Here is a 26,182-nt window from a genome sequence, read left to right as displayed (position 1 = left end):
CAGAGCTCTTATTTTAGCAGCTGCATACTGACGGTGCAGTGATGACCAAACGGCGACTGATCCACCCATCACTAGACAGCTCTCATACAGAGACAACAACAAAGCAACATCTAGGTCTTTATTAAGGTGAGTTTTTACAAACAAGCATCTATCCCAGTGTGGGGGATGAGGATGGGAGAGGAAAGCGGGGCAGGAAGATGAGGATTCTCATCTATTGATAATAAAGCTCCAGGTTCATCCCATCGTGGATTTCATCTGAAGGAAAGGTGTTAAGGAATCCTGACTCTGACTTCCGTCCCCACCCCTCTCATCCATTCACAGCCGGGTCAGGTGGCCTGAGGTCTCAGCCCAGGGCTAAGGAAGCCCATTTTGGACCAGGCCATTTTTATTTGGAGAGAACCAAAACTTTACAAAAGAATTTCTGGCTGGGTGCAGTGGCTCACACCTGTAATCCCAGCACTTTGAGAGGACGAAGCAGGTGGCTCACTTGACGTCAGGAGTTTGAGACCAGCCTGGTCAACACGGTGAAACCCCGTCTCTACTAAAAATACAAAAAGTTAGCTGGGTGTGGTGGTGGGCACCTGTAATCCCAGCTACTTGGAAGGCTGAGACAGGAAAATCGCTTAAACCTGGGAAGTAGAGGCTGCAGTGAGCCAAGATTGTACCACGCACTCCAGCCTGGGCAACAAGAGCAAAACTCCATCTCAAAAAAAAAAAAAAAAAAAAAAGTTTCTGTTCCTTCTAGGCCAGGCGCAGTGGCTCACGGCTATAATCCCAGCACTTTGGGAGGCCGAGGTGGGAGGATCACTTGAGGCCAGGAGTTTGAGACTAGCCTGGCATACATGGTGGAACCCCATCTCTACTAAAAATACAAAAACTAGCAGGGAGTGGTGGCACACACCTGTAATCCCAGCTACTTGGGAAGCTGAGGCAGAATTGCTTGAACCCGGGAGGTGGAGGTTGCAGTGGGTCAAGATCGTGCCACTGCACTCCAGCCTGGGCGACAGAGCCAGACTGTCTCAAAAAAATAAATAAATAAAATAAAAATTTTCAAAAGTTTCTGCTCCTTCTGCACAATAGATATGCCTGAGTCTCACCCCACCCTGACCTACTGTCCAGCACTCAGGTGGAGGTCAGTAATAAATATTTTGAACTTGAAGTCAAACTATTTCACCAACCACTCTCCTCCCCAACCAAATAATTACCTAGCTCCCATTTTCTAAGTGCTCACCATGTGCCACGTATTAAGTTAAACACTTAATATGCATAAGCTCATGCAGACTTTAGTTTTGAACAGATAACCGAGGCTGGGTATGTAGATACTTCCTCAAAAAGTCATACAAAGGATACAGTCCCCCAGAGACACGTGGTCCTTAAAAATCGTGTACCTAAGAAAAAGAGACATTTCAGAGATAAGGCTAAGGAGGCTCTTCAGTTTGTAGGCCGAATGAGGTAGCCAAGCCTAAGCAAAGGGCTGCCTGCAGCGCTCCCCCAACCAAAACCTTCCGGCCTAGTCCAGTCCACCTAGTGGCTCTACCGCTGCACTCACCACTTCTTCAGGACAATCTTGTTCCAACGGGTACCAGTTTGGGCTGCAATCAGCTTCTTAAGGTCCCCGATGGTATCATCCGTGCTGGGCGCAGAGCAGTTAAGGCAAATGGAAGCGGTAGAACGAGGAAGAGGACATTCTAGGGCAGAATACCATCTGCCAGGACCCCATCCGCCCCCTCTCCCGGGTTTAACTAAAACCATCCGACAACACAGATTGAGTTGCCTGCCTCACGCCAAGCACCCCTGCGGGTACCACTGCCTCTCGGCTGCCAGTGGATACTTGCATTTAACGCGGACCTTCTTCCCCAGACGGTCGTTGCAAACAACCTCGATCATCCTAGCTGGAGCTACACAAAGCGGGGGGTGGGTGGGAGGCAGCAGAGTCAGACTCTTTCAGGCGTCTCCCAGGCCCAGAAACCCCAGCCTACAAGTCTCCCAGTCCCAGGCCCTAAAATTCCCGGTTACTGAGCCGTCCGTTCTGCCCCCAACCCCCCGGACTCGAATACTCCCAGGCCCCAAGTCCCCTGTCCCAGGGCCGCGAACCCCAGGGAGCCGCGCCTCTGCCCCTTCTCGCCGCCTGAAAGCCCTGCTACAAAACTCCCTGGCCTCATCTCCCACCGACCCCAGACCCTGGGTGGCTGGGTCGCGACAGCTTTCTCCGACTCCGAGCCTCTCCGCTTGACCCCCTCACCTCGAATCGCCTCGAACCTGCCGACGCCACCAGCTCCTCACCCGAGCGCTGAACCCCGGTCACAGTTAACGCTAGGAACCGGAAGCGGAAGTTAAAGTTCGAGGCCGGAAGCCCTGCCCCTAGCCAGGGGGTGTGGTCAACACTGGGACAAGTTCTTCCGGGTCTGCAGTCTGTGGTGTGTTTGCGGTTCCCAGGTATGGTTTCGGTGTCCCAAGGCTTGGCAGGTGTCGCGCCTGTGGTAGGCGCGCCGGGTAGAGAGGGGGGCCTCGGCGGGTTTGTGGCCAGGGAAGGGGCGTGGAGCGAGAGTCAGAGGTCAGGCGCCGGCGCCCAGCTCGTTTGAAGTCATTGTTTGTTGCAGGGAGACTCGGTCACATGGTGGGGACGCCAGAGGGTCCCGGGAGTAGGGGTAAGCTCCTGATCCTGAGCCCGAAGCCTCTTGCAGCGGCTACTAGGAGCAAGGGCGGAGGGTGGGGGCGGGGGACGAGTTCTGCAGTCATCCCTTCTGACCCCCTGGGTTCATTCAGGGCTGGGCCTCGTGAGCATTTGGCTCACCTCTTCCCTCTGGCCATCGCGTTCCCCCGGGATACGGACTCCAGTCAGTAGGCGAAGCTTGATCCTAGACTAGACTCTACGCTGCCCAACAGCTGCTGTTACCGCATGGTGCCGCACAGTTCCAGGCTCTTGGTGTCCTGAACAAAGATTTGGACCAGACACACAGAGATAGCAAAGCTGCAAGTTTATTAAGCACAGCATTCCACTCTCGGAGTGGTGAGAGCGGACTGACCTCTGCGAGATAAGATCAGCCCCAGCTTGGTATAGTTTGGGTCTTTTTTTTTTTTTTTTTTCTGAGACGTAGTCTCGCTCTGTTGCCCAGGCTGGAGTGCAATGGCGCGGTCCCGGCTCACCGCAACCTCCGCCTTCCGGCTTCAAGCGATTCTCCTGCCTCAGCCTCCCGAGTAAGTAGCTGGGATTACAGGCGCCCGCCACCACGCCCGGCTAATTTTTGTACTTTTAGTAGAGATGGGGTTTCACCATGTTGGCCAGGCTTTTTTTCTCTTCCCAAGGCTGCCTAATATCTAGCCAGTGTCTACCTTTTTGAATGATAGGTGTGTTGCTTACTTTGGCCCCTGTGTGCTTGAGAGCCGCCTCCATTCCATAATTTTAAGTACATGCATGATATGCCGTCCATATGCATGAGCGCTAATGAGCTGGTTATCCTTATCATGTTAAGGATACTTTTTGTCTTTAATGCGCGTGCTTATGCCTAAAGAGCTGCTCCTTACTGGTTTGGTCCTGATTTCCCCGGCCGTGGGATTTTTACTGTTTTTTTTTGTAATTTTATTTATTTATTTATTTATTTATTTATTTATGGAGTCTCGCTCTGTCGCCCAGGCTGGAGTGCAGTGGCGTGATCTGGGCTCACGGCAAGCTCCGCCTCCTGGGTTCACGCCATTGTCCTGCCTCAGCCGCCTCCCGAGTAACAGGGACTACAGGCGCCCCCACCACGCCCGGCTAATTTTTTTGTATTTTTAGTAGAGACGGGGTTTCACTGTGTTAGCCAGGATGGTCTCGATCTCCTGACCTCGTGATCCGCCTGCCTCAGCCTCCCAAAGTGTTGGGTGTGAGCCACTGCGCCCGGCCTTTACTCAGTTTTTAATCTTCCTTTTGTTTTGTCTCCTGAGCTTCTGCCATTTATCTTGCTTCTTGCTGGGTGAGCAAGAAGGGGCGGGTGCCCCTTCACCTTGCTTCTGCTCTCTGCTTTTACGTATTTTACCCTTTATCCAACTTTTAATTCCCTTTGCTATTCTTCTGCCTCATTTTCCCTATTCTCCTTTCTCACTGCCAGTCACCAACCTTAAATGCCCGCGAGGTAACTGGAAACATTGCACAATTGCACAGTCTCCTGCATCTGTATCTTTGGGGAGCACTTTGTACCAGATTCCAGGTTTGTGAGGGCTGGTGGGACAAGGACCGTCCTTCCTCAATTCAGTCAAACAATTTGTAAACCAAAAAGTATCTGAGACAGTTCTCAATAAATTGACAGGTTTATGTAGACAAGGTTAAGGACAAGCCTGGGAGAAAAGGAACACAAAACCCCAGGAACAATCTGTGATCCGTGCTTTTTTCCAAATATGATTTTGAGGGCTTCATTATTTAAAGGGGAAAAGTGGGCTGGAGGGGAAAGAGGGAGAGTATGGTCACATTATTTAATCTACATGAAGAATACTCCATTATGTATTCATTTGGTGCTCAGTAAATTGGCACTTTCCATAACATAAAGTAAGCTACCTGTGGAGATATCTGGCTTTTAAAAAAAATTTTTTTTTGAGGCTAGGCATGGTGGCTCACACCTGTAATCCCAGCGCTTTGGGAGGCCAAGGTGGGCAGATCACAAGGTCAGGAGTTCGAGACCAGCCTGGCCAACGTGGTGAAACCCCGTCTCTATTAAAAATAAAAAATAAAAAAAATTAGCCAGGTGTGGTGGCAGGCACCTGTAATCCCAGCTACCCGGAGGCTGAGGCAGGAGAATCACTTGAACACAGGAGGCGGAGGTTGCAGTGAGCTGAGATCGCGCCACTGCACTCCATCCCTCCATCCTGGGCAACACAGAGTGAGGCTGTCTCAATTTTTTTTTTTTTTTATTAAGGCAGAGTCTCACTCTGTTGCCCAGGCTGGAGTGCAGTGGAACAAACTCAGCTCACCGCAACCTCCCGTGTTCAAGCGATTCTCCTGCCTCAGCCTCCTTAGTAGCTGGGATTACAGGCACATGCCATCACGCCCAGCTAATTTTTGTATTTTTAGTAGAGACAGGATTTCACCATGTTGTCCAGGCTGGTCTCAAACTGCTGACCTCAAGTGATCTGCCCACCTCGACCTCCCAAAGTGCTGGGATTACAGGCGTGAGCCACCGCAACCGGCCTATTTGCTTTTGAATGGCAGGATCCAGAGACTAAAACCACCTTTTAGTATCGTTGAACTATACTGCTACAGTGGTTTAAGAATTCTCCAAGGCCAGGCGCAGTGGCTCAAGCCTGTAATCCCAGCAGTTTGGGAGGCCAAGGTGGGCACATCACCTAAGGCCAAGAGTTCAAGACCTGCCTGACCAACATGGAGAAACCCCATCTCTTTAATTTTGTAAAAATACAAAATTAGCCTGGCATGGTGGCGCATGCCTGTAATCCCAGCCACTTGGGAGGCTGAGGCAGGAGAATCACATGAACGAGGGAGGCGGAGGTTGCGGTGAGTCGAGATGGTGCCATTGCACTCCAGCCTGGGCAACAAGAGAGAAACTCCCAGGATTACAGGCATGCACCACCATGCCTAGCTAATTTTGTATTTTCGGTAGAGACGGGGTTTCTCCATGTTGGTCAGGCTGGTCTCGATCTCCCGACCTCAGGTGATCCGCCTGCCTCGGCCTCCCAAAGTGCTGGGATTACAGGTGTAAGCCACCACGCCCAACCTTTCTTCTGTTTTTCTATGCTAAGGTCTCATAATGTTTAACCCGTGTACTTTGCTTAAAAATTCCAGAAACTGGCCTTGAAAATCTAAATATAGGCCAGGTGTGGTGGCTCACACCTGTAATCCTGGCACTTTGGGAGGCCAAGGCAGGCGGATTGTGTGAGTTCAGGAGTTGGAGACCAGCCTGGGCAACACGCTGAAACCCCGTCTCTACTAAAATACAAAAAATTAGCCGGGCGTGGTGGCCTGTGCCTGTAGTCTCAGCTACTTGGGAGGCTGAGACAGGAGAATTCTTCTCTTGAACCCAGGGGGGCAGAGGCTGCAGTGAGCCGAGGTCACGCCACTACACTCCAGCCTGGGAGACATAGTGAGACTCCGTCTCCAAAAGAAACCAAACAAAAAGGAGGAAAATCTAAATATAAAACCAAGGTTGTGGAACGTCCCATCCCAGGGAAAGAATCCACAATCCTGTTTTGGTCAAGCTGACACCTGCCAGACCAGCAGGTGGCCCATTACTCAAAATAGTAATGGAAACCAGACATGCTGACTTGTGCATCTGAACTCCATGTCTTGACCCCCTAGCTGCAGCTGTGCCTCGGTAGAACACCCCTTTTCGTTCCTGTCTTGATGATTGTTGGAGCACTCTGTAAGTTTCCCTAATAAACGCTTTGGACTGATTGCTCTGGTAATTGGTGTTTTCTTGAAATCCCCACTGGCCCCATCTTGGGATGATTTAGGGCATTCCTTTGTGGGAATTCCCCTGCCTCTGCTTTTGGGGAGACTCTAGCTGGGATGAAACAGATTGGAAGGTCAAAAGTGAGCTGAGGGGGCTGAGGTGCCTAAGGAAGTTTAGAAGCAGCACATCTTTGCATTCTCTTAGAAATCCTGGGTCACGGCCGGGCACGGTGGCTCACACCTATAATCCCAACACTTTGGGAGGCCAAGGTGGGTGGATCACTTGAGGTCAGGAGTTCGAGACCAGCCTGGCCAACTGGGGAAACCCCATCTCTACTAAAAATACAAAAATGTGGCAGGCGTCTGTAATCCTAGCTACGCAGGAGGCTGAGGCAGGAGAATCGCTTGAACCCAGGAGGCAGAGGTCACAGTGAGCTGAGATCATGCCACTGCACTCCAGCCTGGGCAACAGAGTGAGACTGTTTGAAAACAAAGAAATGCGGGGTCACACAAGCATTGACTGTAGTTACCACTTCATGGTAGGATTACTGAGAGTCTCATTCTCCCTTCTTTTTTTTTAATTTTTTAATTTTTTAATTTTTTTTTTTTTTTGAGACAGTGTCTTGCTCTGTCACCCAGGCTGGAGTGCAGTGGCACAATTATAGCTCACTGCAGCCTCCAATTCCTGGACTCAAGGGGACTCACCTCCTGGGACTTCAGGCGTGCACCACCACGCCTGGCTGATTTTTTTAATTTTTGGAGAGACAGTCTCACTATGTTGCCCTGGCTGGTCTCAAACTCCTGGCCTCAAGTGATCCTCCCAAAGTGCTGGAATTACAGGCATGAGCGACCACACCCGGCCTCATTTTCCCTCTTTGTGGTGTTTTTCCAGATTTCTGACACAGAACATATGTTACTTTTGTAATCACCGGGGGTGGAAAAGGAAATGTTTGCTTTTTCAAAATGTTCTAATTTCTCAGTGCTTGATTCAAAGATCTGCCAAGCACAGGGTCTTGGTGCTGAGCTGTGGGGCGAGGAGTTGGGAAAGGGATGGGAAGTGCTGCTGAGAGAAGAGGAAAATGGGGCCGGGTGCCATTACATCACACCTGTAATCCCAACACTGGGAGACCAAGGTGGTAGATCACCTGAAGTCAGGAGTTCAAGACCAGCCTGGGCAACATGGCAAAACCCTGTCTCTACTAAAAATACAAAAATTAGCCAGGTGTGGTGGCACATGCCTGTAGTTTCAGCTACCTGGGAGGCTGAGGCACGAGAATCACTTGAACTCAGGAGGCAAAGGTTGCAGTGAGCCGAGATCACACCACTACACTCCAGCCTGGGGGACAGAGTCGGACTCTCTCTCAAAAAAAAAAAAAAAAAAAAGGCTGGGCGCAGTGGCTCACACCTGTAATCCCACCACTTTGGGAGGCCGAGGCGGGCGGATCAGCTATCACCTGAGGTCAGGAGTTCGAAACCAGTCTGACCAACATGGTGAAACCCCATCTCTACTAAAAATACAAAATTAGCTGGGCATGGTGGCGCATGCCTTAAATCCCAGCAACTCGGGAGGCTGAGGCAGGAGAATGGCTTGAACCCGGGAGGTGGAGGTTGCAGTGAGCCGAGATCGTGCCACTGCACTCCAGCCTGGGCAACAAGAGCGAAACTCTGTCTCAAAATAATAAAGAAAAGAAAATAAATTTTATTTTTTTTTATTTTTATTTTTTTAAAGAATACTTGTATTTACTTAGATTTTATAGTACTATTTTTATTTTTCTCTTTATTTCTTAGATATAGGTACTCAGATTTCTACAAACTGACAACATAATATACTTACTTTAAAATATTACCAGAATAATTGAAGTTGATAATTAAAAATGAAAGAGAAAAGTATGAGAATTGCTGAAGCCTTGTGATGGGTATGTATGATAAATGTTAGTTTATAATTCTCCCTATGTTTGCTAAGATTTTTTATTTTCTTTTTTTTTTATTTTTTTATTTTTATTTTTTATTGATCATTCTTGGGTGTTTCTCGCTGAGGGGGATTTGGCAGGGTCACAGGACAATAGTGGAGGGAAGGTCAGCAGATAAACAAGTGAACAAAGTTCTCTGGTTTTCCGAGGCAGAGGACCCTGCGGCCTTCCGCAGTGTTTGTGTCCCTGGGTACTTGAGATTAGGGAGTGGTGATGACTCTTAATGAACATGCTGCCTTCAAGCATCTGTTTAACAAAGCACATCTTGCACCGCCCTTAATCCATTCAACCCTGAGTGGATACAGCACATGTTTCAGAGAGCACAGGGTTGGGGGTAAGGTCACAGATCAACAGGATCCCAAGGCAGAAGAATTTTTCTTAGTACAGAACAAAATGAAAAGTCTCCCATGTCTACCTCTTTCTACACAGACACGGCAACCATCCGATTTCTCAATCTTTTCCCCACCTTTCCCCCCTTTCTATTCCACAAAACCGCCATTGTCTTCATGGCCCGTTCTCAATGAGCTGTTGAGTACACCTCCCAGATGGGGTGGTGGCCGGGCAGAGGAGCTCCTCACTTCCCAGTAGGGGCGGCCGGGCAGAAGCGCCCCTCACCTCCCGGACGGGGCGGCTGGCCGGGCGGGGGGCTGACCCCCCACCTCCCTCCCGGACAGGGCGGCTGGCCGGGCAGAGGGGCTCCTCACTTCCCAGTAGGGGTGGCCGGGCAGAGGCGCCCCTCACCTCCCGGACGGGGCGGCTGGCCAGGCGGGGGGCTAACCCCCCCACCTCCCTCCCGGACGGGGCGGCTGGCCGGGCGGGGGGCTGACCCCCCCACCTCCCTCCCAGACAGAGCGGCTGGCCGGGCAGAGGGGCTCCTCACTTCCCAGTAGGGGCGGCTGGGCAGAGGCGCCCCCTACCTCCCGGACAGGGCGGCTGGCCGGGCGGGGGACTGATCCCCCCACCTCCCTCCCGGACGGGGCGGCTGGCCGGGCGGGGGGCTGACCCCCCCACCTCCCTCCCGGACGGGGCGGCTGGCCGGGCAGAGGGGCTCCTCACTTCCCGGTAGGGGCGGCCGGGCAGAGGCGCCCCTCACCTCCCGGACGGGGCGGCTGGCCGGGCGGGGGGCCGACCCCCCCACCTCCCTCCCGGACGGAGCGGCCGGCCGGGCAGAGGGGCTCCTCACTTCCCAGCAGGGGCGGCCGGGCAGAGGCGCCCCTCACCTCCCGGACAGGGCGGCTGGCCGGGCGGGGGGCTGACCCCCCCACCTCCCTCCCGGACGAGGAGGGAGGACGCTCCTCACTTCTCAGACGGGGTGGCTGCCGGGCAGAGGGGCTCCTCACTTCTCAGACGGGGCGGTTGCCAGGCAGAGGGTCTCCCCACTTCTCAGATGGGGCGGCCGGGCAGAGACGCTCCTCACATCCCGGACAGGGCGGCAGGGCAGAGGTGCTCCCCACATCTCAGACGATGGGCGGCCGGGCAGAGACGCTCCTCACTTCCTAGATGGGATGGCGGCCGGGCAGAGACGCTCCTCACTTTCCAGACTGGGCAGCCAGGCAGAGGGGCTCCTCACATCCCAGACGATGGGCGGTCAGGCGGAGACGCTCCTCACTTCCCAGACGGGGTGGCTGCCAGGTAGAGGCTGCAATCTCGGCACTAAGGGAGGCCAAGGCAGGCGGCTGGGAGGTGGTTGTAGCGAGCCGAGTTCACGCCACTGCACTCCAGCCTGGGCGCCATTGAGCACTGAGTTAACGAGACTCCGTCTGCAATCCCGGCACCTCGGGAGGCCGAGGCTGGCAGATCACTCGCGGTTAGGAGCTGGAGACCAGCCCGGCCGACACATCGAAACCCCGTCTCCACCAAAAAAATACGAAAACCAGTCAGGCGTGGCGGCACGCGCCTGCAATCGCAGGCACTCGGCAGGCTGAGGCAGGAGAATCAGGCAGGGAGGTTGCAGTGAGCTGAGATGGCAGCAGTACCGTCCAGCTTCGGCTCGGCATCAGAGGGAGACCGTGGAAAGAGGGGAGAGGAGAGAGGGGAGAGGGGAGAGGAGAGGGGAGAGGGGAGAGGAGAGAGGAGAGAGGAGCCGATGCCAAAGAAAGTAAATTTTAAAAAATAAAGTGGATCCTGGTACAAGGTTTACAAGGTATGTAAGAATGCCTCCATTATTTTAACTGAACTCTTAAGTTCTGAGAAAACCCAGGCAGGGTCTTAAGGACTTTGTTTTACCTTCTAGCCTTTGCTCGAAGGCCCCAGTTTTTCCAGGTCTTTAATATTTAACTTACGTATTCATCAGAGCTACCACAAGGTGTTGGTGAAGGCTCACTGCTGTGGTTGCACATGGAGACCTGGCCTGCTGTAGGAAGATCTGCTGTTCTCACAGCCGCTTTTCCTTGGGGGAGGTGGATACTTCCCAGGAGGTAGAGTTTTGGGTCAAGACCCAAGGAGCAAGCTGGGGAGGCTTCTTCTCCCCCCTTGCTTCTTGGGTTCCTGGCCCAGAGGAAGGAGCTTGTATGTGGGTTTCTTTTGCTCTCACCTGACTACTTCCCTCTCTCCAGCCCTGTATGCTGGTGGTGCAGGAACCCCCTGTAACTGAGTAGGGATGGCAGGGAAGGGACACCTGGGTTCTGCCAAACTTAAAGGCACTCCCCTTCCCCTGCCAGAGTTCACAAGAAGGGAAATAATCTTAGGGGTGGAGGGAGGGGCATAGGAGTTTCCTCCCCCCATTATCTGAGCACCTCAGCAGGGCCGGGGTGCACAAGTCCCACCTGCCACCCCAGAATTCAGTCTGATATAGGAGGGCAACAAGCCAAGAAGACACACGTAATGCAGCCATAAAAAAAGAATGCAATCAGCTGGGCGTGGTGGCTCACGCCTGTAATCCTAGTACTTTGGGAGGCTGAGGCAGGAAGAACTTGAGCCCAGGAGTTCAAGACCAGCCTGAGCAACATGGCAAAACCCCAGCTCTACAACAAAATACAAAAATTAGCCGGGCGCAGTGGCTCACACCTGTAATCCCAGCATTCTGGGAAGCTGAGGCAGGTGGATCACCTGAGGTCAGAAGTTCGAGACCAGCCTGGCCAATATAGTGAAACCTCATCTCTACTAAAAACATAAAAATTAGCCGGACATGGTGGCGGGCGCCTGTAGTCCCAGCTACTCGGGAGGCTGAGGCAGGAGAATCACTTGAACCTGGGAGGTGGAGGTTGCAGTGAGCCGAGATTGTGCCACTGCACTCCAGCCTGGGTGACGCAGCAAGACTTCATCTCAAAAAACAAAACAAAAATTAGCCGGGCGTGTTAGCATGCGCCTACAGTCCCAGCTACTCGGGAGACTGAGGTGGAAGGATCGGATCACTTGAGCCCCAGAGGTTAAGGCTGCAGTGAGCTATAATTTCGCCACTGCACTCCAGACTGGGTGACAGAGCGAGACCCTGTCCCAAATGTAAAAAAAAAAAAGATAATGAAATCATGTCCTTTGCAGTAACATGATTTTTTTTTTTTTTGAGATGGAGTCTCGCACCCGTCGCACAGGCTGGAGTGCAGTGGCGCGATCTGGGCTCACTGCAACCTCCACAATCTCTTTCCTATTCTTTTTTTTTTTTTTTTTTTGAGACGGAGTTTCGCTCTGTCACTCAGGCTGGAGTGTGGTGGCGCGATCTCAGGTCACTGCAATCTCCGCCTCCTGGCTTCAGGAGGCGTGCGTATATATATATATATATATACGCGTATATATATATATATATATATATACACACACACACTTTTTTTTTTGGACAGGAAGTAGAATTTATTGGTGAGTATTAATAGGGGGGCAGCACATTGGAAGCCCTCATGAGTGCAGGGCCAGCCACTTGTCCAGAGGGCCACGATTGGGGATGTACTTGACCCCACATCCATCTGGGATGAGCCGCTTCTCAACCACCATGTCTTCAAATTCATCAGCATTGAACTTGGTGAAGCCCCACTTCTTTGAGATGTAGATCTTCTGGCGGCCAGGAAACTTGAACTTGGCCCTGCGCAGGGCCTCAATCGCATGCTCCTTGTTCTGCAGCTTGGTGCGGATGGACATGATAACTTGGCCAATGTCAACCCTGGCCACAGTGCCCTGGGGCTTTCCAAAGCCACCTCGCATGCCTGTTTGGAGCCTACATTGTGGTAGTGCAACGTCAGAAACATGAACATCCATCGGAAAGGCCTGTCTCCAAGGTCCCTTAGAGCAACCCATACAACCAACAGGCTGCGTACACTACCAAGGAAGCTGCTGTGTGCAGCCATTGCACACACACATTTTTATAGTTTCTTGGAGGACTTGCCAATTCAGAAAATATCTGTAGTATCAATGAAAGTGAAAAATTCAACAGGTCCTTTGGCCACGATATTCCAGTAATACAAATTTATCCTTGTGCATAGACATCAAGAAGCATCATTAAGTAAAAAAATAGAGTTCTCTGACTCTCTACCAAGCCATTCGCTCGGGGCCAGACCCACAGGCCTCGCCCCGCCTCAACCACGCCTTCATGGCGTAGTCTTCTCCCTGTCTCCGTCCCCCCCTCCCCACCTTCCGAGCGTCTCCATCGCTCCCCAGCCACGCCCTTGGCGCCTGGTCCTGCTGCAGCCTGGTTTCCGTCCAGACCACGTCTTCTCGGCTAGGTCCTCGTCGTCAACCCCGCCCCCAAGGTCTCGCCCCGCCCCAGCCCCGCCTTCCAGCGGTTGTCCGAGCCTCTACCCGCCCTGCGAGCCTCGTCCCGCCCTATCCACGCCTCCAAGGCGTGGTTCTCGTCTGCAGCCCCACCTAGGCCTCGCCCCGCTCCAGCCGCGCCTTCCGGGCTTGATCCTCGCCCCACCCCAGCCACGCCTTCTGGACTTGGTCCTAGTCTCTAGCCCCGCCCCGTAGCCGCGCCCCAGCCCCGCCTTCTGGACTTGGTTCCGGTCTCTGGCTGCGCCCCTGAGCCTTGCCCAATTCCAGCGACGCCTTCCGGGCTTGGGCCTCGCCTCTAGCCCCGTCCCCGGGTCTCGCCCCTCCCCAGCCACGCCTTCCGGACTTGGTCCCCGTCTCTAGCCCCGCCTCCGATCCTCGCCCCACCCCAGCCACGCCTTCCGGACTTGGTCCTCGTCTCTAGCCCCGCCTTTGGGCGGTGCCCCGCTCCAGCCACGCCTTCCGGGCTTGGTTTTTGCCTCTAGCCCCGCCCCAGGGCCTCGCCCCGCTCCAGCCTCGCCTTCTGGGCTAGGTCCTGGTCTCTAGCCCCGCCTCCGATCCTCACCCCACCCCAGCCACGCCTTCCGGACTTGGTCCTCGTCTCTAGCCCCGCCTCCGAGCTTCGCCTCACTCCAGCCCCGCCTTCCGGACTTGGTCTTAGTTCCCAGTCGCGGCCAAATCACGCCTCAGCCACGTCCCGCAAACCTCTCACTGCCTCAGCCACGCTTTCCAGGCTGGTTTCTGGTCCCCATCCGCGGCTGGTCCGGCCCTGGGACCGAATCACTTCCCAGCGAGAGGAAAGTCAAATTTCTCGACCGGCTACGGGAAGGTCGCGGCCGCCGCCCTGTCAGCCGCCTCGGCGCCCCCAGGAGGACCCCTCGGGTCTCTTTAACCGGAAGCGGAAGTGCGTGTCGGCAGGATCATGGCGACTTTGGTCGAACTGCCGGACTCGGTCCTGCTCGAGATCTTCTCTTACCTCCCGGTACGGGACCGGATCCGCATCTCCAGGTGCGGCCCCGCCTCCGGGGGGAAGGGCAGGGCGGAGGGCGCAGCTGGCACCTGGAGATGCGTTGTGGCCCGGGGCTGGGGTCGTTCTAACCGCGCGTCCCCTCCCCCAGGGTCTGTCACCGCTGGAAGAGGCTGGTGGACGACCGGTGGCTGTGGCGACATGTCGACCTGACGCTCTACACGGTACGCGCAGCTGGCCGGGCGGGCCTGGGCCGCGATCGCGGTGCCCGGACCCCGAAGGCCACCTCTCCCACCCTGGGACTGTGTGTCGGGGCCCGGGCTGGGGATTTAGAGCCAGGCGATCCGGGGCCTATCTCGGCATCATCGCTTACCAGCTCCTCTTCGACTTCAGGGCCTCAATTTCCCCATCCCTGCAATGGGGATAAAGGACAGTACCTGCCTCACGGGGCTATTGTGGGACTTCACTGAGATCACGCAGGGAAAGGGCTTAGAACAGTCTGGCACATATTTATCATTCGATAAATGCTAATTTATGACTATGTTATCAAGTTTTTGTTTTGTTTTTGAGACAGAGTCTCGCTCTGCTGCTCAGGCTGGAGTGCAGTGGTGCGATTGCAGCCTCGACCTCCCAAGCTCAAGCGATCCTCTCGCATCAGCCTCCTGAGTAGCTGGAACCACGGGCGCTCGCCACTGCACCTGCTAATTTTTTATTTTTTGTAGAGACAGTCTCACTATGCTGCCCAGGCTGGTCTCGAACTCCTGGGCTCAAGTGATCCTCCCGACTTAGCCTCCCAAAGTGTTCAGATTACAGGCATGAGCCACAGCAACTGGCTCAAAACATTTATAGATATATTTGTTGCCCTTTTTGAAACTGTCTTCATAGATAATTGCTATTATAAAGTGGATTTGCACCCTTCCTTTTACGTTACTTCATATGTGTGTGTCCAAAAACAATTATAGTGTTAGTAATGTATTTCTAAACTTCAGGTAATGCTGTTCTACTATTTAGATAGTGTTCTACTTTTAAACAATTTTACTGTATATATCCATCTGTAACTCCCTTTAATACAGTGTTGCTTTTGAAGTTCTTTTTTTAAGGACAGTCTTGCTATGTTGCCCAGGACGGTCTCGACCTCCTGGACTCAAGCTGTCCCCCCACCTCAGTCTCCCAAAGTGCTGGGATTACAGGTGTGAGCCACAGTGTCTGGCCTGATAATATGAAACTTTTTCTCAGTTGTTGAAACTTAGTTGTTGGTTTTGCGAGGAAAAGTTGATTCGTCCATTGGTTTTGTGTGCATTTAAAATTTTACCAACTTTAACTGCTACCCTTGTGAGTTACCATTCGGTGGCCACTATTTCTAGTCAATTTCTGCTGACCCACACGGGTCTAAATTTGACAAGGAAGATTTGATTCCTCTGTCAAAGGTAGCCCATAACATTTATGCTCTGCAGTTTATCTTTTTCTAATTTATTTTTTTGAGATGGATCTCACTCTGTCACCCAGGCAGTGGCAAAATCATAACATACTGCAACCTCCATCTCCTGGGCTCAAGCCATCTTCCTGCCTCAGCCGCCTGAGAAGATTCATTAAAACATGTTTCTTTCTCTCTTGGTTCATGATATGGTTTGGCTGTGTCCCCACCCAAATCTCAACTTGAATTCTATCTCCCAGAATTCCCACGTGTTGTGGGAGGGACCCGGGGAAAGTAATTGAATCATGGGGCCAGTCTTTCCCATGCTATTCTTGTGATAGTGAATAAGTCTCACAAGATCTGATGGGTTTATCAGGGGTTTCCTTTTTTGCTTCTTTCTCATTTTCTTTTGCCGTCAACATGTTAAGAAGTGCCTTTCACCTCCCGCCATGATTTTGAGGCCTCCCCAGCCATGTGGAACTTAAGTTCAATTAAACCTCTTTTTCTTCCCAGTCTCAGGTATGTCTTTAGCAGCAGCATGAAAACAGACTAATACTGTAAATTGGTAGCAGTAAGTGGGGCGTTGCTGAAAAGATACCCAAAAATGTAGAAGCATCTTTGGAACTGGGTAACAGTCAGAGGTTGGAACAGTTTGGGGGGCTCAAAAGAAGACAGGAAAATGTGGGAAAGTTTGGAACTTCCTAGAGACTTGTTGAGTGACTTTGCCCAAAATGCTGATAGTGGTATGATCAATAAGGTCCAGGCTGAGGTGGTCTCAGATGGAGATGAGAAACTTGTTGGGAACTGGAGTAAAGGTGACTCTTGTTATGTTTTAGCACAGAGACTGATGGCATTTTGCCCCTGCCCTAGAGATTTGTGGAACTTTGAACTTGAGAAAGATGTTTTAGGGTATCTAGTGGAAGAAATTTCTAAGTGGCAAAGCATTCAAGAGGTGACTTGGGTACTGTTAAAGGTATTCAGTTTTATAGGGGAAGCAGAGCAGAAAAGTTTGGAAAATTTGTAGCCTGACTATGTGATAGAAAAGAAAAACCCATTTTCTAGGGAGAAATTCAAGCCAGATGCAGAAATTTGCATAAGTAGCAAGGAACCTAATTAGGACCATGGGGAAAATGTCTCCAGGCCATGTCAGAGACCTTCACGGAAGCCCCTCCCATCTCAGGCCTGGAAGCCCAGGAGGAAAAAGTGGTTTCCTGGGCCGGGCCCAGGGTCCCTGTGCTGCGTTCACCCTGGGACTTGGTGTCCTGTGCCCTAGCTGCTCCAGCTGTAGCTGAAAGGGGCCAACGTATAACTCGGGCTGTGGCTTCAGAGGGTGGAAGCCCCAAGTCTTGGCAGCTTCCGCATGGTCTTGAGCCTGCTGGTGCACAGAAGCCAAGAACTGAGGTTCAGGGCCAGGCACAGTGGCTCACACCTATAATCCCAGCACTTTGGGAGGCCAAGGCAGGCAGATCACTTGAGGTCAGGAGTTCAAGACCAGCCTGGCCAACATGGTAAAACCCCATCTCTACTAAAAATACAACAAATGCGTGGTGGCGCATGCTTGTAATCCCAGCTACTCGGGAGGCTGAGGCAGGAGAATCGCTTGAACCCGGGAAGCAAAGGTTGCAGTGACTCAAGATCGTGCCATTGCATTCCAGCCTGGGCGACAAGAGCGAAACTCCATCTCAAAAAAAAAAAAAAAGAATTGAAGTTTAGGAACCTCTGCCTAGATTTCAGAAGATGTGTGGAAATGCCTGGATGTCTAGGCAAAAGTTTGCTACAGGGGTGGGGCCCTCATGGAGAACCTCTGCTAGGGCAGTGTGGAAGGGAAATGTGGGGTCAGAGCCCCCACACAGAGTCCCTACTGGGTCACTGCCTAGTGGAGCTGTGAGAAGAGGGCCACTGTTCTCCAGACTCCAGAATGGTAGATCCACCCACAGCTTGCACCATGCACCTGGAAAAGCTTCAGACACTCAACACCAGCCTGTGAAAGCAGCTGGGAGGGAGGCTGTACCCTGTAAAGCCACAAGGGGCGGAGCTGGCCAAGACCATGGGAACCCACCTCTTGCATCAGTGTGACCTGGTTGTGAGACCTGGAATCAAAGGAGATAATTTTGGAGCTTTAAAATTTGACTGCCCCACTGGATTTCAGACTTGCATGGGCCCTGTAACCCCTTTGTTTTGGCCAATTTCTCCCATTTGGAATGGCTGCATTTACCCAATACCTGTACTCACATTGTATCTAGGAAGTAACTAGCTAGCTTTTGATTTTATAGGCTCATAGGTGGAAGGGACTTGCCTTGTCTCAGATGAGACTTTAGACTGTGGACTTTTGGGTTAATGCTGAAATGAGTTAAGACTTTGGAAGACTGTTGGGAAGCCATGATTGGTTGTGAAATGTGAAGACATGAGACTTGGAGGGGCCAGGGGTGGAATGATATAGTTTGGCTGTGTCCCCACCCAAATCTCAACTTGAATTATATTTCCCAGAATTCCCATGTGTTGTGAGAGGGACCCAGGGGAAATAGTTGAATCTTGGGGGCCGGTCTTTCCCATGCTATTCTCATGATAGTGAATAAATCTCATGAGATCTGATGGGTTTATCAGGGGTTTCCATTTTTGCTTTGTTCTCGTTTTCTTAATTTTTTTTTTTTTTTTTGAGATGGAGTCTTGCTCTGTCACCAGGCTGGAGTGCAGTGGTATGATCTCAGCTCACTGCAACCTCCGCCTCCTGGGTTCAAGTGATTCCCCTGCCTCAGCCTCCTGAGAAGCTGGGACTACAGGCACGTGCCACCACACTGAGCTAATTTTTTGTATTTTTAAAATTAATTAATTAATTTTTCTTTGAGACGGAGTCTTGTTCTGCCGCCAGGCTGGAGTGCAGTGGTGCGATCTCAGTTCACTGGAACCTCTGCCTCCCGTGTTCAAGCGATTCTCCTACTTCAGCCTCCTTAGTAGCTGGGACTACAGGCATGCACCACCACACTCGGCTAATTTTTTTTTGTATTTTAGTAGAGACGGGGTTTCGTCATGTTGGCCAGGATGGTCTCAATCTCCTGACCTCGTGATCCGCCCGCATCGGCCTTCCAAAGTGCTGGGATTATGGGCATGAGCCACTGCGCCCGGCCTTCTTTCTCATTTTCTCTTGCCGCCGCCATGTAAGAAGTGCCTTTCACCTCCTGCCATGATTTTGAGGCCTCCCCAGCCATGTGGAACTGTAAGTCCAATTAAACCTCTTTTTCTTCCCAGTCTCAGGTATGTTTTTATCAGCAGCATGAAAATAGACTAATACAGTTTGTATTACATGGGTATATATATGCATGTATAAAAGGCAAATGTAAGCATGCTTTCTGAAGGATTGATGATAAGCTATTTTCTTCAGTGAATGGAAGAGTTTGATGTAGAAACACCTTTTTGGCCGGGTGCGGTGGCTCATGCCTGTAATCCCAGCACTTTGGGAGGCCGAGGTGGACAGATCACTTGAGGTCGGGTGTTTGAGACCAGCCTGACCTACATGGAGAAACCCTGTCTCTACTAAAAATACAAAATTAAGGCCAGGCGCATGGCTCATGCCTGTAATCCCAGCACCTTGGGAGGCCAAGGTGGTCGGATCACGAGGTCAGGAGATTGAGACCATCCTGGCTAACATGGTGAAACCGCGTCTCTACTAACAATACAAAAAAAACATAGCCGGGCGTGGTGGCACACGCCTGTAGTACCAGCTACTCGGGAGGCTGAGGCAGGAGAATTGCTTGAACCTGGGAGGTGGAGATTGCAGTGAGCCGAGATTGCACCACTGCACTCCAGCCTGGGCGACAGAGCGAGACTCTGTCTCAAAAAAAAAAAAAAAAAAATTAGCCGGGCATGGTGGCACATGCCTGTAATCCCAGCTACTCAGGAGGCTAAGGCACGAGAATCGCTTGAACCCAGGAGGCGGAGGTTGCGGTGACTGAGATCGTGCCGTTGCACTCCAGCCTGGGCAACAAGCAAAACTCCGTCTCAAAAGAAAAGAAAAGAAACACCTTTGTAAGCACACATAAAGAATATGTTATTAGACAATTTTCCTTTTTCCATTAGGCCCTATGATGCCAAGTAGAGAAATCCAGCAATAAAAGGCAGATGTAAGCATGCTAACTTTTTCTTTTTAAGATAAAATGTACTTAGAATGAAATGCCCAGTGCAATCAATTATATATATTTTTTATTTTCTACTAAGTCTAACTTCCCAGGGTTTATTTTTGCAGCTTCCACTGTACCAGGCTTTGATATATTTTTTTTTTGAGATGGAGTTTCGCTCTTGTTGCCCAGGCTGGTGCAACGGCACGATCTTGGCTCATCACAGCCTCTGCTTCCCAGGTTCAAGCGATTCTCCTGCCTCAGCCTCCCAAGTAGCTGGGATTACAGGCGTGTGCCACCACACCTGGCTAATTTTGTATTTTCGGTAGAGACGGGGTTTCTCCATGTTGGTCAGGCTGGTCTTGAACTCCTGACCTCAGGTGATCTGCCCGCCTTGGACTCCCAAAGTGCTGGGATTACAGGTGTGAGCCACCGTGCCCAGCCTTTTCATTTGTTTTTTTGTTTTTTTTTTTTAACATAGACCTAATTTACTCTGGGTAGTTTTCGGCTTTTAAAATTTTATTCTGTGTTGCTTATTTCTACTGGAGGTGATCATTAAGAAAGGGGTAAAATATCAATGTGTTGCTCTGCTCTTTTTCTTAGTCCAGAAAAAATGGTAAAAATTTATTGCTAAAGATAGATTCTGTTAGTATCTTTTTTTCCCCTACCAGATTTATCCTTTTTTTTTTTTGAGACAGAGTCTCACTCTTATCGCCCAGGCTGGAGTGCAGTGGTGCGATATCGGCTCACTGCAACCTTTGTCTCCTGGGTTCAAGTGATTCTCTTGCCTCAGCCTCTTGAGTAGCTGGGATTACAGGTGCTTGCCACCATGCCCAGCTAATTTTTGTATTTTTAGTAGAAACATGGTTTCACCATGTTGGCCAGGCTGGTATTAAACTCCTGACCTCAAATGATCCATCCACCTCAGCCTCCCAAAGTGCTGGGATTACAGGCATGAGCCACTGTGCCCGGCCCCTACCAGATTTATTCTAAGTGGCCGAGTGCAGTGGCTCACGACTGTAGACCCAGCACTTTGAGGGGCTGAGATGGGAGGATTGCTTGAATCCAGGAGTTGGAGACCAGCCTGGGCAACATAGCAAGACCTCGTCTCTACTAAAAATCACAAAAATTAGCTGGGCATGTGTCACAAGTCCCAGCCACTTGGGAAGCTGAAGTGGGAGAATCACTTGAGCCTAGGAGGTCCAGGCTGCAGTGAGCCATTATCTCACCACTGCACTGTAGACTGGGTGACAGAGCAAGACCCTGTCTCAGAAAAAAAAAAAAAAAAAAAGATTTGTTCAAAGCCCTAGCAGGCAAGATGGTGCACTCAAACCATCTGGTTGAACCTGGGGAGGTTGAACCTGGGGAGGAGACTGGCTAGGGAAGGGCAGAAGCCCAGCGGGGCACCAGAATCCCCCACCCCGGGGTTGTGTGTCTCCAGCCCAACAGGGGCCTTGGAAGCTCCATACCTCTCACTCTGTCACCCCAATCTCTGGCTCTTACAGATGCGACCTAAAGTCATGTGGCACCTCCTTCGAAGGTACATGGCATCCCGGCTCCATTCCCTGCGGATGGGTGGCTACCTGTTCTCTGGCTCCCAGGCCCCCCAGTTGTCCCCTGCTCTGTTGAGAGCCCTGGGCCAGAAGTGCCCCAACCTGAAGCGCCTCTGCCTGCACGTGGCCGACCTGAGCATGGTGCCCATCACCAGCCTGCCCAGCACCTTGAGGACCCTGGAGCTGCACAGCTGCGAGATCTCCATGGCCTGGCTCCACAAGCAGCAGGACCCCACCGTGCTGCCCCTGCTCGAATGCATCGTGCTGGACCGCGTCCCCGCCTTCCGTGACGAGCATCTGCAGGGCCTGACGCGCTTCCGGGCCTTGCGCTCGCTGGTGCTGGGTGGTACCTACCGTGTGACCGAGACAGGGCTGGATGCTGGCCTGCAGGAACTCAGCTATCTGCAGAGGCTCGAGGTGCTGGGCTGCACCCTGTCTGCCGACAGCACCCTGCTGGCCATCAGCCGCCACCTCCGAGATGTGCGCAAGATCCGGCTGACCGTGAGGGGCCTCTCTGCCCCTGGCCTGGCTGTCCTGGAGGGAATGCCGGCCCTGGAGAGTCTGTGCCTGCAGGGTCCCCTCGTCACCCCAGAAATGCCCTCCCCCACTGAAATCCTCTCCTCCTGCCTCACTATGCCCAAGCTCAGAGTCCTTGAGCTGCAGGGGCTGGGGTGGGAGGGTCAGGAGGCGGAGAAGATCCTGTGTAAGGGGCTGCCCCACTGTATGGTCATCGTCAGGGCTTGCCCCAAAGAGTCTATGGACTGGTGGATGTAACTACTCCACCTACCCTTGGGACCCATCCCAGTTTTCATCGTTGAGCCCCAGACCCTCTAAGCAGCACCTTGAAGAGGGCAGATAATCAGACTTGAGGAAACTGAAAGCCCCAGGTTGAGAGAACAGAGGCCTAGGGACCTCCAGACCATTGGAATCACTGTTTGCCAGCTGTGTGGCCTTGGTCATATCATCAGCCTCTGGGAAGCCTAGTTCCCACATCTGGAAATAAGGATGATCATAGCTACCTCATGGTTACATTGCAAAGCCTTACTCTAAAAGCTCCCAGGCTCTCAATGAAGAGTCACCTTCATGGTCGTCTTCAGGAACAGGATGGATGAAGAAGGGGTGGGGTTAAGACTCAGGGGCACCCGAGCGTCTGAGCCCCCTTATGAGTACCCAAGAAGGACTGTCTATGCATGCACACCCACAAGCCTATACACCGTTTATATACCTACACGCACGCAAGAGACGCGGAGAGATAGGCGATGCAGACTCGCGATTCAATGATCGATATGCTCATAAAAGTGCTCAATTATATTTTCTGTATTTTGTATGCTGTATTTTCCAAGACATATATTATTTTGCTATTAAAGAAAAAAATCTTTTTTTTTTTCTCGAGAAGTATTCAGTTTATTCATTCAACCAATCTTTCTTGAGCTTCTGCTATTTTGCAGGCACTGTTCTAGGTTCTGGGAAACTGGGCCACCACAGTGAACAAAACTGACAAGACCCTGCCCTCGTAGATCTCATAGAGGAGAAGACAGGACAACAAACAGGTAAGCCAGTCCATGCTTTAATTTTTTTGTGTGGGGACAGAGTTTCACTCTGTCACCCAGGCTGGAGTGCAATGGTGCAATCTTGGCTCACTGCAGCCTCCGTCTCCCGGGTTCAAGTGATTCTTCTGCCTCAGCCTCCTGAGTAGCTGGGATTACAGGCACCCGCCACCACGCCCAGCTAATTTTTGTATTTTTAGTAGAGATGGGGTTTCACCATGTTGGTCAGGCTGGTCTCAAACTCCTGACCTTGTGATCTGCTCGCCTCGGCCTCCCAAAGTGCTGGAATTACAGGTGTGAGCCACTGCGCTCAGCCACCATGTTGTAATTTTGGAGACTCTGAGCCAGTACACCAGGGTCACGTGATGGAGGCATAGTTGCATGGTTGAGTGAGCAGGGTAGGCCTCTGTGCTGAGATCTGAGAGGTGAAGAGAAAGCAAAGATCAGAAGAGCTAGGGCAGAAGAGGAAAGGCCAGCACTGCTAAGATGAGAATGAACTTGGCATTTTCCAGAAACAGAAAGAAGGTTGTGTGGCAGAGTGAGCAGGGGTAAGTGCTGTCGAAGTTGAGGTCAGGGCCGGGCGTGGTGGCTCACATGTGTAAACCCAGCACTTTGGGAGGCTGAGGTGGGTGGATCACTTGAGCCCAGGAGTTTAAGGCCAACCTGGGACATCTGAGGCAAGTGAATCACTTTGAGTTCAGGAGTTCGAGACCAGCTTGGGCAACATGGTGAAACCCTGTCTCTACAGAAAAAATTAGCCAGGTGTGGTGGTGTGCATCTACCCAGCTGGTATCCCAGCTATTCAGGAGGCTGAGGTGGGAGGATTGCTTAAGCCTGGGACTCGGAGGTTGCAGTGAACTGTGATCACCACTGCACTCCAGCCTGGGTGACAGAGTGAGACCCTGTCTCAAAAAAAAAAATAAAACAAAAGGAGATAATGGGGACAGGAGTGGGCAGGGCCTCGCAGGTGGCTCAGGCTTTAGGGGTTCAGTAAGTAACACCACCTTTTCCTGCCTTTCGAGTCTGAACCACTTGAAAGATGCAGGTGTCAGATTGTAAGTGTGAGTGCCCACCCGTGAGATGAGCGTTGCTGTGTGTGGCTAAGCCCCGGCTCTGTGGGTTCACCGCCTGCTCAGCAGGCCCAGGTGCCTCCTCTGGTGCTTAGAGCCAGGTTGGAGAAGAGGGCTGAGCTGGGTACACTTGGTTTCTTATTCCAAGCTTACCCATCAGAGAAGAGCCAGAGATGTTCCTCCCATGCTCTTCCCACTCAGAGTTGCAGTAGAAATTCCTTTTCTTTCTGTCTCTTTTTTTTTTTTTTTGAAACGGAGTCTTGATCTGTTGCCCAGGCTGGAGTGGCGCAGTGGCGCAATCTTAGCTCACTGCAACCTCTGCCTCCCAGGATCAAATGATTCTCCTGCCTCAGCCTCCTAAGTAGCTGGGAATACAGGCATGTGCCACCATGCCTGGCTAATTTTTGTATTTTTAGTAGAGTTGGAGTTTCACCATATTGGTCAGGCTGGTCTCAAACTCCTGACCTTGTGATCTGCCCACCTCGGCCTCCCAAAGTGGTGGGATTACAGGTGTGAGCCACTGCGCCCAGCATTTTTTTTTTTTTTTTTAATAGAGATGGGGCCAGGCACGGTGTGTCCCATGCCTGTAATCCCAGCACTTTGGGACACCAAGGCAGGAGGATCATCTGAGGTCAGGAGTTCGAGACCAGCCTGGCCAACATGGTGAAACCCTGTCTCTACTAAAAATACAAAGATTAGCTGGACTTGGTGGCACATGCCTATAATCCCAGCTACTCAGGAGGCTGAGGCAGGAGAATCGCTTGAACCCTGGAGTGGGAGGTTGCAGAGAGCCGAGATTGTACCACTGCACTCCAGTCTGGGCAACAGAGAGAGACTCTATTTCAAAAATAAATATAGATAGATAGATAGGAGGTTGCAGAGAGCCGAGATTGTGCCACTGTACTCCAGCCTGGGCAACAGAGAGAGACTCTGTTTCAAAAATAAATATAGATAGATAGATAGACAGACAGGTAGATAGATAGAGACAGGAGTCTCCCTTTGTTGCCAAGACTGGTCTCGAACTCCTGGGCTCAAGCCATCCTACTTCAGCCTCCCAAGTAGCTGGGACCACAGGAATGTGCCACCACACCTAGCTACTTTTTATTTTTTGTAGAGATGGGGGTCTCACTGTGTTGCCCAGGCTGGTCTCTAACTCCTGAGTGCAAATGATCCTCCTGCCTTGGCCTCCCAAAATACTGGGATTACAGGCATGAGCCACCTCACCTGAAATTCCTTCTCCATCTGGCCACATGAGGACTAGGCTATGAGTGTGCCCCTGATGTGGCCCTAGTCAAGGTCTGATTGTCCAATGCTGTGACCAACCCCAGCAGCTCCAGCCCAGGACATCGGGGGGCTGGGTTGAACCAGGTAGAAACATAGAGATTGGTGAAGTCTCAGAGCCTGTGGGAACAAGGAGGGAAATGAGGTTTGTTTTGCTTGCAGAGAGTGTCTGGAGAGCTGGGGTCAGTTTGGGAGAATATGAGGGTGACTCAACACCAGCCCTGTGCTGGACTCTGCAGGTGGTTCTGGAAGTGCATTGCCGATGCCCCAACCTGGAACAACTCTAGGGGAAAAAAGCTTCCTTTCTTTTTCCTCTCTGCCTTTCCAGTTGGAAGGGAGGGAGCAGCAGGCATTCATTTTAGTTTTTTTGTTTGTTTTTTGGAGATGCTAGTCTCACTCTGTCACCTAAGCTGGAGTGCAATGGTGCGATCTCAGCTCACTGCAACCTCTGCCTCCAAGGTTTATGCTGCAGCCTGCCTCAGCCTCCTGAGTAGCTGGGATTACAGGCACATGCCACCACACCCAGCTAATTTTTATATTTTTAGGAGATGGGGTTTCACCATGTTGGCCAGGCTGGTCTCAAACTCCTGGCCTTAAGTGATCTGCCTGCTTTAGCCTCCCAAAGTGCTGGGATTACAGGTGTGAGCCGCTGCAACTGGCCAGCAGGCATTAATTTTGAAGCAGGTAAGTGTTTACAGGCAGTGCTAGCAGGTGGGGGAAGAAGGCCCTGATCTGTAGCATTTGCAGATTACTATGGTGTAAACACTGTCTCACCACAGCTGGTTTCAAGCTACCAACAGTTTAACAACTGGCTCACAAAATAATTGAAGATTCAGCATTTGGCTCTCCTGAGCTGTGGCATACCACTGGTTACAGGTGTCTTCTTCCTGGGCTTACCCTATGGAGAATTCATTCTGCCTTAGTGACCTCTAACATGGGCCTTGCCCCAAGGGGTGATGGGGTGATGGGACATCAGACAGAGCTTCTCCCCTTTTGGAACCTCCCCGCCCCTAATCATTGCCTTCTCCCAGATAAGGGGCTGGGGGCTTCAGGACTGCCCTCCAATGAAGGCAAAGCATAATCACAATAGCTGACATTTATTATTATTTTGTTTTTATTTATTTATTTTGAGACACGGTCTTACTCCATCACCCAAGCTGGAGTGCAGTGGTGTGACTGTAGCTCACTGCAGCCTCG

General features: G+C 51.7%; 4 protein-coding genes and 1 non-coding gene across 11 annotated transcripts in view; 2 read left to right on the top strand and 3 right to left on the bottom strand.

Moving 5' to 3' along the window:
• Nucleotides 1-104: 104 nt before the first annotated feature.
• UBL5 (ubiquitin like 5) lies at nucleotides 105-4,806 on the bottom strand. The gene is made up of 5 exons (XM_512356.9): nucleotides 2,243-4,806; nucleotides 1,832-1,898; nucleotides 1,550-1,633; nucleotides 1,351-1,388; nucleotides 105-255 (listed from the first exon to the last, which is right to left on the bottom strand). The coding sequence occupies exons 2-5, from the start codon at nucleotides 1,885-1,887 to the stop codon at nucleotides 212-214; spliced, it is 222 nt and encodes a 73-aa protein (XP_512356.2). The 5' UTR covers nucleotides 1,888-1,898; nucleotides 2,243-4,806; the 3' UTR covers nucleotides 105-211.
• Nucleotides 4,807-4,898: 92 nt separating this feature from the next.
• Nucleotides 4,899-12,853, bottom strand: LOC459923 (large ribosomal subunit protein uL16-like). Its single transcript, XM_054674049.2, has one exon. It carries the CDS (start codon nucleotides 12,568-12,570, stop codon nucleotides 12,175-12,177), a length of 396 nt encoding a protein of 131 aa, XP_054530024.1. The 5' UTR covers nucleotides 12,571-12,853; the 3' UTR covers nucleotides 4,899-12,174.
• LOC112206489 (small nucleolar RNA SNORA70) lies at nucleotides 12,539-12,679 on the bottom strand. Its single transcript, XR_002940850.1, has one exon. It is a non-coding gene; the product is annotated as a small nucleolar RNA SNORA70 (small nucleolar RNA).
• A 145-nt stretch (nucleotides 12,854-12,998) lies between the features above and the next one.
• FBXL12 (F-box and leucine rich repeat protein 12) lies at nucleotides 12,999-22,479 on the top strand. Of its 6 annotated transcripts, none has more exons than XM_009434649.4 (3): nucleotides 12,999-14,049; nucleotides 14,160-14,232; nucleotides 21,040-22,479. In XM_009434649.4, the coding sequence occupies exons 1-3, from the start codon at nucleotides 13,964-13,966 to the stop codon at nucleotides 21,859-21,861; spliced, it is 981 nt and encodes a 326-aa protein (XP_009432924.1). In that variant the 5' UTR covers nucleotides 12,999-13,963; the 3' UTR covers nucleotides 21,862-22,479. The 6 variants fall into 6 exon arrangements, with proteins under 6 accessions (XP_009432924.1, XP_009432929.1, XP_512355.2 ...); XM_512355.7 differs by having other exon boundaries at nucleotides 13,676-14,023; XM_009434652.4 differs by lacking the exon at nucleotides 12,999-14,049 and adding an exon at nucleotides 19,497-19,540.
• A 67-nt stretch (nucleotides 22,480-22,546) lies between these two features.
• Nucleotides 22,547-26,182, top strand: part of ZNF846 (zinc finger protein 846) — an 80,937-nt gene continuing 77,301 nt past the window's right edge. For both annotated transcript variants that reach the window (XM_054674042.1, XM_063801144.1), the window contains exon 1: nucleotides 22,547-22,637. The gene's annotated coding sequence lies outside the window, so the exon portion shown is untranslated. The remainder of the gene's footprint in view (nucleotides 22,638-26,182) is intronic.

The sequence above is a fragment of the Pan troglodytes genome, chromosome 20, assembly GCF_028858775.2.
Source record: "Pan troglodytes isolate AG18354 chromosome 20, NHGRI_mPanTro3-v2.0_pri, whole genome shotgun sequence".
Taxonomy (NCBI): Eukaryota; Metazoa; Chordata; class Mammalia; order Primates; family Hominidae; genus Pan; species Pan troglodytes.
This window is presented reverse-complemented; position numbering and strand designations above follow the sequence as displayed.

Coding starts and splice junctions, on each gene's coding strand:
- UBL5 (XM_512356.9), bottom strand. CDS start 1,887: ATGATCGAGGTTGTTTGCAACGACCGTCTGGGGAAGAAGGTCCGCGTT. Junction 1,389..1,549: donor AAGATTGTCCTGAAGAAGTG/GTGAGTGCAGCG, acceptor TCTTTTTCTTAG/GTACACGATTTTTAAGGACC. Junction 256..1,350: donor CCACGTGTCTCTGGGGGACT/GTATCCTTTGTA, acceptor CCTTTCCTTCAG/ATGAAATCCACGATGGGATG.
- LOC459923 (XM_054674049.2), bottom strand. CDS start 12,570: ATGGGTTGCTCTAAGGGACCTTGGAGACAGGCCTTTCCGATGGATGTT.
- FBXL12 (XM_009434649.4), top strand. CDS start 13,964: ATGGCGACTTTGGTCGAACTGCCGGACTCGGTCCTGCTCGAGATCTTC. Junction 14,050..14,159: donor GACCGGATCCGCATCTCCAG/GTGCGGCCCCGC, acceptor CCCCTCCCCCAG/GGTCTGTCACCGCTGGAAGA. Junction 14,233..21,039: donor TCGACCTGACGCTCTACACG/GTACGCGCAGCT, acceptor TGGCTCTTACAG/ATGCGACCTAAAGTCATGTG.